Source organism: Pimephales promelas, chromosome 23 (genome assembly GCF_988280905.1).
Source record: "Pimephales promelas chromosome 23, fPimPro1.hap1.1, whole genome shotgun sequence".
NCBI classification, from domain to species: domain Eukaryota; kingdom Metazoa; phylum Chordata; class Actinopteri; order Cypriniformes; family Leuciscidae; genus Pimephales; species Pimephales promelas.
The window spans coordinates 20501352-20519121 of record NC_142791.1 but is presented as its reverse complement, the minus strand read 5'-3'; the positions used below and the strand labels follow the sequence as shown (position 1 = coordinate 20519121).

The window sequence follows — 17770 nt, the reverse complement described above, 5'->3', positions numbered from 1 at the left end:
ATACCATTTCTGAAACATTTGTGAGCAAAAAGGTATCACCACTGATTTTATGGGAGACACTAAAAGTTGTCATCAGAGGTGAAATTATATCTTATTCTGTATCCATTAATAAAAAGAAAAATGCAAAACTACAACAATTAATTGATTCGATAGGAAAATTAGATCAACAACTCTCTCTATCCCCTTCTGAAGAACTTCTTAAAAAGAGAGTGGAAATTAAAGCACAATACCATCAGATATCAATAGAAAAAACTCAACAAAATCTGCTTTGGTCTAAAGGGAATTTTTATGAACATGGGGAAAAAGCAGGCCGTTTATTATCACATCAGATAAAGTGTCAATCAGCTTCCAGGTTAATTCCACAGATTCACAACGCATCACAACAATTGACAGTGGATCCTAAAGAAATTAATGAAACTTTTAAGAAGTTTTATTCAAACTTATATACTTCAGAATTTTGTGGGGATAAATCAGGTATGGCAACCTTTTTGAATGACCTGAATATCCAGACAATTAATCCAGATCACAAAGAGAGATTAGAACAGCCAATTGAGCTGCAAGAGATTTTAGATTCTATTAATGCAATGCAAAATGGCAAAACCCCTGGCCCCGACGGTTACCCTGTAGAATTCTATAAAGCGTTTGCCCCCAAATTGGCCCCGCTCCTCCTGAAAATGTTTGAGTATTCTTTGAACAATACAGAGCTGCCACAGTCTCTCACAGAAGCATTTCTTACACTCATTCTGAAGCCTGGAAAAGATCCACTAGAGTGCAATTCCTACAGGCCAATCTCATTGCTAAATGTTGATGTTAAAATTATTGCCAAATTGCTGGCCTCTAGAATAGATACTGTTATACCAGAAAAAATATCCCCAGATCAGACAGGCTTTATTAGGGGTCGCCATTCATTTACCAACATCCAGGGAGGCCCCAGAGGTGGTGGTATCCCTGGATGCAGAGAAGGCATTTGATAGAGTGGAGTGGAGCTACCTATTTGCAGTATTGGAAAAATTTGGTTTTGGCCCAAAATTTATATCCTGGGTCCAATTGTTGTATTCTAACCCTAAAGTATCTGTTATAACAAACAAAATACGTTCACAGTTTTTTCCAATATCAAGGGGCACAAGACAGGGTTGTCCTTTAAGCCCTCTTCTTTTTGCATTAGCGATAGAGCCACTTTCCATTATGCTTAAATCCTTGCAGTCTATACAGGGCATTGACCGAATGGGGAGGGAACACAGGGTTTCTTTATATGCGGATGACCTCTTATTATACATTTCAAACCCAGTTGAAAACGTCCCAAAAATAGTGCAGAAGCTATCTGTTTTTGGCAGTTTTTCAGGATACAAACTTAACCTTTCTAAAAGTGAATGTTTCCTTATTAACCCTCTTGCTTTGCAAATTAAGGCTACATCTCTCCCATTTCGCATCTCTCAATCTGGTTTTAAATATTTGGGAGTTCATATTACTCGTACTTTCTCAGGTTTATATGCAAAAAAAATTGTACCACTCATAAGTAATATTAAATCTGATCTTCAGAGATGGGATGCATTACATTTGTCTCTAGCAAGCAGAGTAAATTGTATAAAAATGAATATCTTACCTAGATTCTTATACTTATTTTGGTCACTTCCAGTTTTTCTCCCAAAAACATTTTTCCATTCAGTAAATAAACCCATATTATCATTCTTGTGGGGGGGCTCCTTGAAAAGCAAAGGTCCCAGGGAGGTTTAGCTCTTCCTAATTTAATGGGCTACTATTGGGCTGCAAATCTTCAAAAAATTATTTATTGGTATACTTCCCCTGAGGTTGATTGGTGTAAGGCGGAGGCAAATACTTTCTGCTCTAATAACAACGAAGCCACCATTCTCTCCCTCTATATTTTCTTCAAGCCCAGTAGTATGTTCTACGCTTAAAATATGGTCACAGTTTAGACAAAGGCATAAACTCAGAAACTCTTCTATGCTAAGCCCTCTCTGTGATAATCATTTGTTTCCTGCTGGTAAAATAGACTTCACGTATGCACAATGGCAGAGGGTAGGCTTGGCCAGGTGTAGAGATTTTTACATAAACAACACTTTTGCTAGTTTTAAGGACCTCTCAGAGAAATTCCAATTGTCACAGTCCAGCCTATTTCGTTACCTTCAAGTAAGACATTTTGTTCAATCTCAGAGCTCAACTTTTCCTTACTTGTCACCTACTTCACTATTGGATACAATTCTACTGTCTCCTCTTAAAGGGGAAATTGCAACAATATATAACACGGTTATGTCCTCAAATGATGTTTTAATTGACAGAATAAGGGGTGAGTGGGTAAAGGACATAGGTAGTGAAATACCCGATGAAGTTTGGGACGAGGCTCTCAATAGAGTAAATGGATCAACCTCTTGTGCACGTCTCAGCCTAATACAGCTTTAAAGTCCTCCACCGTGCTTATTACACAAAATATAGACTTTCCAAAATATATCCAAATGTTCATTTGGTGACTCCGAGTTCATCTACGCCGTACGTTACTCTGCCGAGGAAGATGCGACCATCTCAGGCTTTATTCACTCCGGCACCGAAACAACATGGACCATGGATCACACAGCGGAAGACACGAGCCAGGACCAGAGCTGCCTCTCCGCCCCTCCCGGTCTTCGAGATCTCCACCCGGAACCGCTTCTCCCCTCTTCGCGAGCCGGAACGCGATGACGCCGTGATCATCGGCACATCCATAGTCCGCCATGTCCGCGCTAATTCGGATAAAGGTAAAGTGCGCACTCACTGCTTTCCTGGTGCTCGTGTTCTTGATGTTGCTGCACAGGTTCCCGAGATCCTGAACGGGGACGAGCGCGTCGGAGCTGTTGTGCTGCACGCGGGAGCGAACGACATTAGGCTGCGGCAGACGGAGGTTCTGAAGAAGGACTATAGGAGCCTGATCGAGACGGTACGCAGCACAGCGCCTAAAGCAGCGATCATCGTGTCTGGACCGCTTCCCACGTACAGACAAGGACAGGAAAGGTTCAGTAGACTTTTTGCATTAAATGAATGGTTAATGTCATTGTGTAATGAACAGAGGCTGCACTTTGTAAATAACTGGCATCTGTTTTGGGAAAGACCGAGGCTGTACAGCACAGATCGTCTCCATCCCAGCCGAATCGGAGCGGCTGTGCTGTCGGACAACATTTCCAAGACATTACGCACCAGATGACTAATGAGTCAAAGTCCAAATTACAGCCTTTGCGGTCCAAACTTAACTAATAAGCATAGTGTGGAACATTATATAGAAACTGTGTCTATTCCTCGTTTAGTGAAGCCAAACAATAAATCTAGTGTAGGATCTAGCAAAAATCTTATTGTAATTAAACCAGAAAATCTAAATATCAGTCAACAAAAACAATTTCTAAAGCTAGGTCTCCTAAACATTAGATCGCTCACACCTAAGGCGGTTATTGTAAATGAAATGGTCACAGACAATAACTTCGATGTTCTGTGCCTTACTGAAACCTGGCTTAAACCAAATGAGTATTTCGGTCTAAACGAATCTACTCCGCCAGGATACTGTTATAAACATGAGCCTCGTCTGATCGGTCGTGGCGGCGGTGTTGCAACAATCTATAAAGATATTTTTAATATTACTCAGAAAACAGGTCACAGGTTTAATTCATTTGAAGTACTTGTGCTAAATGTTACGCTCTTAGATGTAAGAAGGAAATCTATATTATCTCTAGCCCTGGCTACTGTATATAGACCTCCAGGGCCATATGCTGAATTCCTAAAAGAGTTCGCAGACTTTCTCTCGGATCTATTGGTAAATGTCGATAAAGCAATAATTGCTGGAGATTTTAACATACACGTAGATAATACAAATGATGCGTTAGGGGCTGCGTTTACAGATTTATTAAACTCCTTTGGGGTCAAACAAAACGTCAGTGGTCCCACTCATCGTCTAAATCATACTAGATTTAATTATATCATATGGAACCGATCCAACTGATATAGATATTATACCGCAAAGCGATGATGTCACTGATCATTACATGGTGACTTGCATAATACGTACTGCTGAAATATGTCATGTTGCGCCACGTTATAGACCAGGCAGAACAATCCTTCCAACCACTATAGATGGATTTTCAAATAGCTTACCTGATCTATCTAAGCTGCAAAGTGAACCCAAACAAACAGATGAATTAGAGGAAATGACTAGCAGTTTAAGCACCATTCTTACTAGTACATTAGATAGTGTTGCGCCAATTAGATTAAAAAAGTTTCGAGAGAAAATTAAAGCACCATGGTACAACAGTGCTACGCATGCTATCAAGAGAGAAACTCGCAACTTAGAGCGTAAATGGAAACAAACTAATTTAGAGGTCTTTAGAATCGCGTGGAAAGACAGTATGTCACGTTATAAAAAGACACTAAAAACAGCCAGGGCTGAGCATCTCCGCAAACTAATCGAAAATAACCAAAATAATCCAAGGTTTTTATTTAACACCGTGGCTAGACTAACAAATAAACAGACATCACCAGAGCAAAATATACCTTTACAGTTTAGTAGTAATGATTTTATGAATTACTTCAATGCGAAAATAGAAAGCATCCGAAACAAAATTATAAATGTACAATCCGCTATGGTGTCTTATGATTCAGCTTCAATTATGGACCCTCTAGAACAACTAAACCGCTTTACAACGATAGGACAGGAGGAGCTAAATAAACTTATCATTGCATCTAAACCAACAACTTGTTTATTAGATCCAATACCCACTAAACTACTGAAAGAACTATTACCTGTAGTGGAAGAGCCTCTCCTCAATATTATTAACTCGTCTTTATCTTTAGGTCATGTCCCAAAAATATACAAGCTGGCTGTAATAAAACCGCTCATTAAGAAACCGCAATTAGATCCAAATAACTTGGCAAATTACAGACCCATTTCAAATCTTCCATTTATGTCCAAAATACTTGAAAAAGTAGTGTCCGCTCAACTGTGCTCTTTTTTGCAAGAAAATGATATCTATGAAAAATTCCAGTCAGGATTCAGACCGCATCATAGTACAGAAACTGCGCTTGTTAAAATTACAAATGATTTACTTTTAGCTTCTGACCAAGGCTGTATCTCAATACTAGTCCTACTTGATCTTAGCGCTGCGTTCGACACTATAGATCATATAATACTCTTGGATCGACTTCAAAACTTCACCGGTGTCCAGGGACAGGCATTAAGCTGGTTTAGATCGTACTTATCGGACCGTTCTCATTTTGTCTGTTTAAATGGGAAAAAATCAAAGATAACGTCAGTAGACTATGGCGTACCGCAAGGATCGGTTTTAGGCCCTCTGCTATTCTCAATATATATGCTGCCACTTGGTAATATTATAAGAAAACATGGAATTAATTTCCACTGTTACGCTGACGACACTCAATTATATATTTCATCACGACCAGATGAAAACACTAACTCATCTAAAATGACAGAGTGTCTCAAAGATATAAAATGCTGGATGACGCGTAATTTCCTGCTATTAAATTCAGATAAAACGGAGGTATTACTTATTGGTCCAAAAAACTACTCACAAAACCTCTCACAATACAACTTTAATATAGACGGATGTCCTGTTACTTTATCCACAACAGTAAAAGACCTGGGTGTTATACTAGACCGCAACTTGTCGTTCGAAAATCATATTTCATATGTTACAAGAACAGCCTTTTTCCACCTTAGAAACATTGCTAAGCTACGTAACATGCTATCTATTTCTGATGCAGAAAAATTAGTTCACGCATTCATGACCTCGAGACTAGATTACTGTAATGCTTTATTAGCTGGTTGTCCTGCATCCTCAATAAACAAGCTACAGTTAGTACAAAATGCAGCTGCTAGAGTTCTTACTAGGTCAAGAAAATATGATCATATAACACCGATTTTATCATCTCTACACTGGTTACCTATTAAGTTCCGCATCAACTACAAAATACTACTACTGACCTATAAAGCCCTAAATGGTTTAGCACCTATGTACTTAACGGACCTTCTTTCGCCCTACAATCCACCGCGTTCCTTAAGATCACTAAATTCAAGGCTTCTGGTCATTCCTAGGATATCGAAGTCCAGTAAAGGAGGGAGGGCGTTCTCGCATTTAGCTCCAAAACTCTGGAATGGCCTTCCCGATACGGTCCGAGCCTCTGACTCGCTGACACAGTTCAAAACTAGATTAAAGACGCATCTCTTTAGTCAAGCATTCACATAATGCTTACCTTCTAGTCCTCTGTTATGCCATACGGAACCGTTTGCCACTGAAACTGCTTAACGCACCAGTGGGGCTCGACAGCCTTTTAGACAAACGGGTCGGCGCGTATGGTTGGGTTGCGGAGATTTCAGGTTACGGAGAGTTTGTGAGTTATAACGGAAATCATTATGAACATCAGCTATGCTAATTATTTCCCATCTGCCTTTCTGCTGTTATCTCGGGACGCTTGTCCCGAGAAAAATGGCGTTCGTCAGGTCCAGTTTTGTGTCCAGCCTCTCACGGGGATTTCGGATGCCCCAACGCCTGTGATGAGACGACTCAACGCCTGTGATGAGACGACTCAACGCCTGCGATATGCTATGGCGCCGTTTGATTCATAAACAATATTTATATTTAATATTTATATTTAAACAATATGAATGTAAGCCAGAGGAGAACTGGCCCCCGACTGAGCCTGGGTTCTCCCAAGGTTTTTTCTCCATCCAATCTGATGGAGTTTGGTTCCTTGCCACTGTCGCCTTGCTTTTGGCTTGCTTTGAGCTTGCTCAGTTGGGGTTATTTACTGTTTAGCAATGTTGTTGATCTGTGTTGTGCTACTTTCATGTTATCACTGTGAAGCTGCTTTGATACAATCTGTATTGTGAAAAGCGCTATATAAATAAATGTGACTTGACTTGACTTGTTGATGACTTGTGTGCAGTGTTGGTCAAGTTACTTGGAAATAGTAATTAGTTACTGATTACTTCTCCAAGAAAGTAATCCAATTACTTTACTGATTACTTATTTTCAAAAGTAATTAGTTACTTTACTAAGTTACTTTTCAAAAACATAATGCACGACCTGAATACGCTAAAGCATAGACCTTTCAGCCTAATTCTATTCTTTCTGCATATTCCATCATCTAAAATGTAATCAAATTAAACATTCTCTTTTTTAAACTTGTTTTATTTGTTTCAATATTTTAACTTTATGCACATTGCATCAAGCAAAAATTAAATTAAATGCAAGAGTCTCAGACTAGAAGAAAATTGTTGAACATTTAGATATTTTCTGCACATTCCACCATTTTAATGAAAAAGACAGCCCTTCTTCTGTTAATATAAATTTCTACATATTCCAGCATATAAAATAAATATATTTTGTAAAATCCTTCATTTGAATAGATGTAAAAATAAAATCATGAAAGTCGCTCCTGACTATATTACAGTGTATTAACACTTACGTCTTTTAACAGTAAATTGCAGAGAGGAGTAAAAATTAGTTGATCAAAACAGAAAATGCTGTTGCATGCCGTATTTTGGCAAGTTTTTTTCTTTTTTTTTTCTTTCGGAGTTAAACAGTCAGCATGTAGCTGCAGCGGTCATGTCAGACGGGGGAGTTTCACATTCCTGTACCGGCTTGCTGATTTACGTGTGAGACTGTTTCGTGACATGCTTGCTTAGATTTGAGGTAGAATTTTGACATTCTTCAACGGGGGTCCTGTTTCCAGATCAGGACGCTCTCTGCATAGTACGCAAGTCTCTCTCTTGCTCTCCTCGTCTTGCGCGCGATACGAAGTTTGGACTTTGGAACACAGTCTCGCATGCGCGCTCGCTCTAGATTCCGGGAGATTTTAACTAATTTGCGGTATAACTAGTCAATCACAAATGTGGCTCAACGGTTAGATTTATAGATAAACTCATCTTTCAGGCATTTGACGGGATTGACACTTCAGCGCGAGAAATCGGGGGTGTGTCGTGTGAGCGTGTGTGAGAGTTGGCAGCTCGGCTGCTCTCTCCCGCGCTCTAGTCGTCTCTCACTGATGTCGCGGCGCTCATACATCATTTTTATTCCCGCACGACTCATGTCACGAGACAGTCTGACTAAACAAAATCACGGTTAACTAACGCAGTAACGCAGGCTGTTTACGGGGATGTAACGGTAATCTAATTACTGTTTTTTTCAATTGTAATCCCTTACTTTACTCGTTACTAGAAAAAAGTAATTGGATAACAGTAACGCGTTACTTCTAAAGCATTACTGCCCATCAGTGCTTGTGTGATAGATGCAAAGGTGAAAAGGTAGACTTTTTTCATGTGTTTTGGGCTTGTCAAAAGCTGAGTGACTGTTGGACATTCATATTTAAAACATTAAACGAGGTCTTTAGCTTGGATATAAAACCTAGTGTTGAAGTTGCTATTTTTGGAGTACCAGAACATGGAGTATCATTGACAAATAAAGTAAAAAATGTTATTGCTTTTGCCACCTTATTAGCTAGAAGGAGAATATTATTGGAGTGGAAATCAACAAACCCACCTAAAGCCTCAATGTGGTTATGTGATCTAGTATCATATTTAAAATTAGAGAAAATTAAATATTTAATGAAAGGATCGGTTGAAAAATTTTATCAGACTTGGCAACCCATGATTACATATTTTGAGAAGATGAGGACTCTCCCACCTATTGATCAATGTTAGATGTGATTGTCAATTGGGGTATTGTTTTGTAGTTATGTATGGACCACGAACATGTCAGAATTTCATTATTGGCTACGTATGTTTATTTATTTTTATTTATTTATTATAATTTTTTTTTTTTTGGGGGGGGGGGGGATTATTATTATTGATATTTTTGTCTTGACTTGTATGTAATATATTGTTATTTATTTTGGCGGAATGGGTTATTGTGGGGGAAAAGCTTTAACTTTGATTGTATCTGCTTTATGTTAATGCTTTCTGTTAATGCTTTGAAAAAGTTAATAAATAAATGTATTAAAAAAATAATAATAATAAGCTGTTATAATATTATTCCAGATAGCTGTTGTTACCATGAGTTTTCCCCATAATGTTAGATCTGTAGCTATATGACTGATTCTGGTACGTTTTATCATTCAGCTGCTTCCAGTGAAGCACCAGCAAAACTAGCTGTATGATATGAAATGGCTCTACTGCAGATTTTATATACATTATAATTTGTAATCCAAAGCAGCCAAGTTCACATTTTACAGTTCACAGAATGAGTCATCATTGAGGTAGACCGTCAATCTGAAAATAGTGGGTTTTTGTCGTTTTAAGAAATGCGCGTGCATGATAAGTTTTTTTCATGATGCACAAAATGGGAGGGAAGGGCGAGCTAACTTGTTTTGTTTGGGATCTTGCTTCAAACAGAAGTGACGTTACCCACAATCGCTGATACAACCTTTAACTTGACAGAAATATATTACCGTTGTACAGTAAAATTTAGATATGTCCCAAATGTAATAATACACTAACACTAATCCAAATAAATGATCATCAAAACTGATTTTTTTAAGGAATAATCCATGTTTTAATTTGAACAGTAAAGCGAACTGTGCAGCACGTTATTTGACAATTAATTTATTTAATTTTATACGATTAAAATTGCTGATAAATGATATGTGATAAATATGTGGTCTTCATTTTATAACCAGAAAAAACACAACACAGAATTAGTGTGAAATTTTTTTTCATATATATTTTTTAAATGTTTTTAAAAAATGTTTTTTAAATATAAGTTTACATAATACATGATTTGAATTAGACATGCTTTTTGATTGCTAAAAAATTTACACCACGTATCCGTAACACGCCCGCACTGCAACACTAGCAGTTTTACCCTGTGTGTGTGTGTGTGTGTGTGTGTGAGAGAGAGAGACAACCTCTGGTGCAGGGGTGTGCAAAGCAGCCGGTATTTGTATCTGTATTTGTATTTGTTCAGGGGGGAAAAGTATTTGTATTTGTATTCAAGTAAAATTCAAAATAGGCATAAAAATCTTTAATTTACTTTATAGTGTATGGATTCTTTAATTATATTCATTATAATAATTATGGATATGCAATATTGATTGATGTTTTTCTATAAATCCAGCAATGAACATGTAACAAGAAAAGTAATTGAAAAGAAAATAACAGTCAGCCATTACCTCATGAACCATGGTTAAACCAACAACTAATAAAATAAAATTGTGAACATTATGAACCCCAACACCACGGTGGAGGACGCTGAACAGACAGAATAAGTTAATAAGGGATAATGTATAGCGAGGAGGTTGATTATGAGCCCGACGCGAAGCCTGAAGGGTTTGTATTCGCTATAACAATCGCCTCGCTCTACATTACCCCGCTTATTACATGGCTACCTAACAAATAAATCAATAATTTGACTCAAAATATCGATATAAAAAGGAGTTTATTGATTTAAAAAACGATTGCATCGCTTCCGCTAAAAAAGAAAAATAGTCTGTCTCTACGTTTAGAATCCATGGCAACGCTCTGTTTTTCATGGCAATGGTGTGTTATACTTATAAGCAGCGGCCTGTTATAATAACAGACCGCATTCTACATTAGAATTCAACCAAGCCATATAAGAAACAAATAATTACCGTTACCGAGCTAACAGAGCTACATAAACAGAGTGAACATGAGAGCACCCGTCTGCAGACGTCAATAATGGAATATACTCCCGATCAAACTCCGCTTCCCGAAAGTTATAAACTGCCTCCGGAACCTAGTTAAGGTACAAACATCTATTCAACAAAAATAGTGATGCAGTTAAGTGTTTTTTCGCTCAGCCGAGCCCTCTCTGTTGCTGTGTGGAGCAGCCTGTGTCAGTCACCTCTTCCTGAAGGTCACTCACTCAACTCGCGCACTGCGGTCTCGTGAGGAACGCAGCTTTTTGATATAAAGTATTTCTTGTTCCCGAATACAAATATTTTTTTAAGTATTTGTTCGGAATAAGTATTCGTAAAAAACACATTATTTGTGCCTTTCCGAATACCATATTCGGATTCGGCTCCACCCCACTCTGGTGTTTAGAGGGATATGTGGTATGTGGGTATGTGTGTGTGTGTGTGTGTGCGTGTTCAGAGAGATACGTGGTGTGTGCTACATCATGACAGTGTTGCCAACTTAGCGACTTTGTCGCTATATTTAGCGAGTATTCAGACCCCCCTAGCGACAAATTTTCAAAAAAGCGACTAGCGACAAATCTAGCGACTTTTTCTGGTGTTATTAGAGACTTTTGGAGACTCTCTGATGTGAAATCACATTTCGTTTTTCCTCATCTCAACAAGCAGCGAGTGCTGCCGTGGGTCCCATCCCGTCCCAAATCACTCACAGGTGGCTCAGTCCTCACGCAGCAGCCCCTCCCAGCTGTAGACAGACAGAGCAGGAGATGTTCTCATCCGCGTACAAACTGCAAAACAATCGCGCAAATGAGTCGCTATTTTTAGCGACTTTTCAGACCCCGACTTTTTGCTTTTCTCCCTTTGCTTTCATTCACTCTACGTCTACCCTGTTTCGTGAATGGCTGAGAGGAGCAGATCATCTGTTGAACGCCACTGACAGAGGTGAATGAGCAGTGTTTTCCCAAGGACCTATCACTTATCTGCTTTCTTTAAATAATATTTTTTTTTTATTTAAACAATATAGTTTCCTTTCTTTTCTTGTGCTTGCTGTACTACTTTTTTGTCATTCACTATATCACTCGTTTTGAGTGACAAAAATATATAGGAAATGAGAACAGCTTTATTTTACATTCGTTTATATTATATTATAATATATTAAATACAATATGTGAGCTGAGCATTAATTTATAGAGAAAACACATTAGGCAAGCAGAACGCAAGTACGACATGATGACGTCACGGATATGCTAATTAACGTATGACGTCATCTAGCGACATTTAGCGACTTTTAGGGAAGGCATTAGCTACTTTCATTTGAAAATAGTTGGCAACACTGCATCATGAATCCATTTTCCAAACCGTGTTTTTGACTTATCCTGAATCACTACGGTACGCCTATAATAAGGGTTTATATTCTGACTATTTTATCGAGGTCGACTCGGATGCGGAGTTGCCCAGTGCCTGCGTGACTCGCCATAGACATTAATGGAGAGAAGTAGCTCTGGCTACATTGTTCTTCCACAAGACACGTGCAGTTTATTTATTCACAAACGTAGACATCACGCGCATTGCACACTGATGGTGGAATACGGCAATTACCAATTCACGAATTAAAGGGTCATGAAACCCCCCTCTTTCAGCTCAAGTCTAGCTCAAAATCTTTTTGAAAAATGCAACTGAAATGGGCGTGGCTAGCTGTGAGAAGAAGGGAGGGAGTGGGTGTTGTATGACCATCACTGTCACTGTCCCATGCATATCGACTGTCACTAAAAAGCAATGGTAAAACGTGAGGAAATGCTAGATTTTTATATAGCTGGCAAAGTTAAAGTCTTATGAAGTACACTGACACTTTATTATCATCCTTTCAAAAGTAACTGAACGTCCTACTACAAATATTAGCCTACAGTAATCGTAATTCTATTTAAAACATATTAATGTAGGCTACATGTATATTTATAATGTCATTATAAAATATATAGTGGTTTATATAGACACTATAAATACATTTCAGAAAAAAAAAAATATTAATTTTCCGCTTAAAAAAATCGTTCCATGCATAGTCATAGACAGTAAAAGAAAGTGCATAACTCTACGCGCCCTCTGAACCCTCATAATAAATGACTTCTCATTTTACACACACACACACACACACACCTCTGAAGGGATAGAAAGTCCTCGGGATACCGCATCACTCGCAAGACACAACTTGGATTAGTTGTCAACAAGGCGAAGTCCATCATTCTCCACTTGTCGCAGCTCTCTCGCGAAAATGTTCGCGGCACACACTATAGTTTGGATCAGGTTTAGACATGTCCGTGTTTTGATGGCAAACCAACCGTCCAGAGCCAGAGTCTAGCACTCTAAAAAACGATTCGTTGGCTGAACAACCATTACTTATAAAAGTAATTGGATCAAACATAAAAAATTAAGTATTCATAACTTTTCAACGTTTACTTAACATATATAGTGTGTGTAACACAAAAATATAAGTTACTAGGTGCACTTAAATGTATGTATAAATAAAATGAAAAATACATAAGGCATGTCAACTTGCGTCAAAATTAAGTAAATCTAGCATATCATTTTAAGTAACTATATTAGCCACGTGATATGCAATTTCCCGTGATGCCTATCCAGACAAAAATTTTAAGCCATTTTATTTCACAGCACATGTGAAGACGTTGAGAAGAGGTAAGCTTATTTTTTGTACTTAGGCCTACACATGATCATGTATTGCATTTTTGGTCAAGAAATTTACTTTTAACTGAATTTCAGAATTGCTACAAATTTTGCATCAACAATTAGAAACGTGTTACTTACGAATGTAAACGTTTGTAGTCTACATGTTAATGAATGAAATAAGTGTTTTGCACGCGAGTATTTGAAGAGTATATTGTGTTTTTTCAAAATATATGACCATGATGTTAACTTATGCATTAATGGTGTGTTCACACAGAACGTGAATTTAATTATTTGCGATAGCAGATTACATTCATAGTCATTGCAAAGACGCGAAGACGCATCATTCGCGCCGGGCGTCGCGAATTGGGTGACTCGTTTGCCGCGAACGTCTTTCTCGGTAGAAGAATTTGAACTTGAGCGGGCTCAAATTAGCTTCAAATAAAGATTGTAGATCTTTACTGTTTTCCAGTAGTTGTTTTTGAAGAGATTCGTTCAAAACCTCTGGACAAAAGTCATTAATTAACTTCTTTTTTGTTTAAATTAATAGATATTAATAGACTATTTTTTATATTTATAGGCATTTAATAATGGACTAATTTGTTACATTTAATTGTTTTTTATTGATTTTTGAAAAAAAAAAATATAGGCCTATATATCTTCTGCCCACCAAGCCTTCATTTCTTTGATCCAAGAAAAAACTGTAATATTGTGACTATTATTATTATTATTTTAACAACTGTTTTCTATTTTAATATATTTTAAGATGCAATTTAAAAGTTTTGGGTAAAAAATAAAAAATAAAGTGAAATGCTTTATTGTGTGTGATTTGCATGTTTAATTTATTTTAAGACATGTAAGCTGAAGATCTAAAATAAGTTAAAATGGTAACTGATTTAATTGTCTTATTTTTATATATAAATGAGCTTAAATGTTAAGTAAACAGAACTAAGATTTGTTTTGATCTCACATGGCCTGCACTGTGTTGGATTTACTTAAAAGATATATGCACCATTTTTGCGTCATACTTTTTAAGTAATCCGTAATCATTTAATTAAGTAAATTTTTAACTTGGAATAATTTTACATAAAATAAACTTAAATATTTGAGTTCACGTGACATTCTTTACTTAAAAATATATGTAACCTGATGCATACATTTTTAAGTAAAGAATGTTGCGTGAACTCAAATAATTAAGTACATATAACAAAGATTTTCTTGTTAATTTTAAGTAAAATTATTCCAAGTTGGGATTACTTAAAAAGTCTGATGCAAAAATGGTGCATATATATTTTAAGTAAATCCAACACATCATTTTTTAGAGTGAGCCCTGGCAGCATCGCGGGGAACATATTCAACGCACTTGGACTTTGCACCATGAAAACAAATAGTTTGCGTCCCATGATTGCCTCTCTCATCTAACGTTACTACGCGATATCACAGTTTGTCATGTCTGTCGTTGGAAAGATCCACGTGGTGTCATGAATACTTAAGAGGCCGTGTCTTCTCATAGGATAACACCGATGAGTCATCAACGCACTGTGCAGTGCACTGCCAAGTCACCCGCTACAATGAATATTTTAAACCCGGAAGACGAAAAAAGCGGAAAAAAACTCAAATTTAACCATTTTAACCTTATTATTTAATCTAACAGATGCTAACATTGTCTTCAATGGTGTTCAACACACATACCTCTGTTATAATCTCAGAAAATTTGGTTTGGGGTTTCATGACCCTTTAAGGCATATAAAAATGAAAATGTCTCATGAAACAGCGTGCCCCTTCCTACGTCTTTTCAGCGGTTAGATGAGAGTAATCGCTCGACTGAGGAAAAGGAAATTATTATAAAATGCAGAAGGTAAAGAGTGTGAGATTTCTGATTTTTGTTACAACTATAAACTTTGATAACGAAAAATCTGTATTAGCTTATTATAATACTAATCTTTCAAAATGTAATGCATACATTTGAAAGTTTAATGATTTTTAAAAGATAGAAAGATGGTGCTTATAGATGGATGGATGGATGGATGGATGGATGGATGGATGGATGGATGGATGGATGGATGGATGGATGGATGGATGGATGGATGGATGGATGGATGGATGGATGGATGGATGGATGGATGGATGGATGGATGGATGGATGGATGGATGGATGGATGGATGGATGGATAGATAGATAGATACGGAAGATTATGATTCAAATGTAAATAGATAGAATGTATATAATTCAAATGTAAAAAGCTTAAAATTACAGATTAAAATTACTGTCCTAAACTAATGAAAATCATGAAATTTGACAATTAATATATTATAGGTATTTATGCTGCAACCCAGAAAGCCTTTGCTAGCTTTGGTCCATTAAAACCACTATTCATCAGCATGCATTGATTAATCCCATGGCATGTAGCAAAAAAAAAAAAAAAAAAAAGTGTAACCAGATCAAATGCTGGTGCGACCAACTGAGAAAGTTGGTAGCACCAGTTCAACCAGTGGAAAAGTTGGTCTGGAGCCCTGTGTGGTGTGTGTGAGACGCCCTCTGGTGTTCAGAGAGAAATGTGGTGTGAGACGCCGTCTGGTGTTTCTGGTGTTCAGATGGAGTAGCAGTTACTACCAATCAGCTGCACTGACAAGCTGATATTTATATAATTAAAATGCAGTCTTTGCGATTCGAAAATCACACAAAGTAATATCGCGATTCTCATTTATTGTTGGTACATCGTGCGGCCCTAGACTATAGTACTTGCGTGCGTGTGTGTGTTTCACTGAAACATTTAGCTGCAGCCAAGTGACTTAACACAACCCACACTTTAAAAATCGCTGACAGTACATAACACTTTTACGTTGTTTTTCATTAGCTTAACAGCTATGCATGTATGAACAGTAGTTAACTGTAAAAGAGCATCATCAAGAATTGTCCTTTTGTGTTGATGAATGTTGAATTGATATGTGGGTGAGAAAAATGACAGAAATTTCATTTTTGGACGTATTATGCTTGATACTGTAATAGCAAACACAAAGCAAACAACACAATACAATATAATATAATACACAGCAACACACTACCTCTCCCTGGGATCCGGGATGCAGCAGGACAGACAAAATAAAAAAAACACAATTACAAAGTAATTCAGCATCATCTTAATTATAAAGATAAGCATCAGCCAGAGCATTGCTGTTCCAGACTCACCGGCCATCATCGCGTCCCACTCCCCACACACGGATGCTGACGATGGGCTGAGAATGGAGCAGTGTTCGTCCATGAGGCTCAACCAGATTCAGTGTCTCATTTTCCAGCACCAGCAGCATTTCCTTCCCCTGCACACAAGAAATACAATACACTCAAATCCTGGATGCAGCCAGGAAGAGCACAGGGCGTGATACACTAACACACAGTTCAGTGTACTCAACATGATTTCCCATTTCTCTTTATTTTCTTGTCTTTGATTGCATTGTAAATAATTGTCAGGGATATAGCACTTAACCAAAAATGCTCACCCTCAAGAATATCGGAGTTTAAAGGAGAGGATCAACATTTTGGACATCGGGCCTCATTTCCAATTTAGCCTTAGTGGTATTTATTAGTGGAGAAAGTTAAAAAAAAAAAAAGTCATCCAGTCGTTCCAGAATGGTCAACGGTAACTGGCAGCCTGCCATTTAAAACAGTTTTACCCACTCCACTGTACACCAAATGCAAATAAATTATAACGCAAGTCTATTGATGTAAATGTCTGTTGAGAGAATAATGTTAGAAATCCAAGTACTCTTGCATTACATTAATAGGAACTAGTTTGTCGCCAGCGGCGGAATTTTACTTTGCTCCGGTTAGTAGTAGACTGTGCCAGGACTCAACACAACTTTGTTCGTCTAAAAGTTTTGTCTTTTCCTCAAATGGACTACCAAGTTCGTCTCCCAGGAAAGGAAGTGGACTTTGCCGAACTATTTCCTCGGGTAACGTCACCTCAAAGACTTTAAGCCTTTCAAACACTCGCGCTGAATGCCAACGAACGCCACGTGACTCCCCTACGGAACAAAGGAGCCACGCACAAGCGACCAACCATGCACGCGCCGGGACGGGCCGTGAAAAAACGCTCCACGTGGGACAACACTTCCAGTCGACACGTGGCCCGAACGGGCCGAGCAACGAGTCCGCGACTCACACAGACCAAATATGCTCTGCAAGTATACCCTCTTTTAGAGCTTCTAAGAAGCATAAAGAAAGTGTTTTCGTGGTGTTCAGAGAGGTTAACTGACTGTTTTGGTGAATGTAACTCCCTCTTTCACAACTCACTCTCTCTCACTCTCCAACTCACGCGTATCCATTGTCTAAACGCCCTGCGTCGTCTTAGTTTGTGTTTTAATGTTTGTAAATACATCTATCATTGTAACGTTGTAAATGCTTAAGTAGTTGCTTTATTAAATACAATTATGCTCATTTTGACTGAATCAT

The 17770-nt window shown here is 37.8% G+C and overlaps 1 protein-coding gene across 1 annotated transcript in view; it reads right to left on the bottom strand.

Moving 5' to 3' along the window:
- apbb1 (amyloid beta precursor protein binding family B member 1) overlaps positions 1-17770 on the bottom strand; it is a 124961-nt gene that overhangs the window by 53572 nt on the left and 53619 nt on the right. Inside the window, exon 8 of the mRNA XM_089126378.1 lies at positions 16511-16638. Within this exon, the coding sequence (XP_088982504.1) occupies positions 16511-16638 (128 nt within the window). The remainder of the gene's footprint in view (positions 1-16510; positions 16639-17770) is intronic.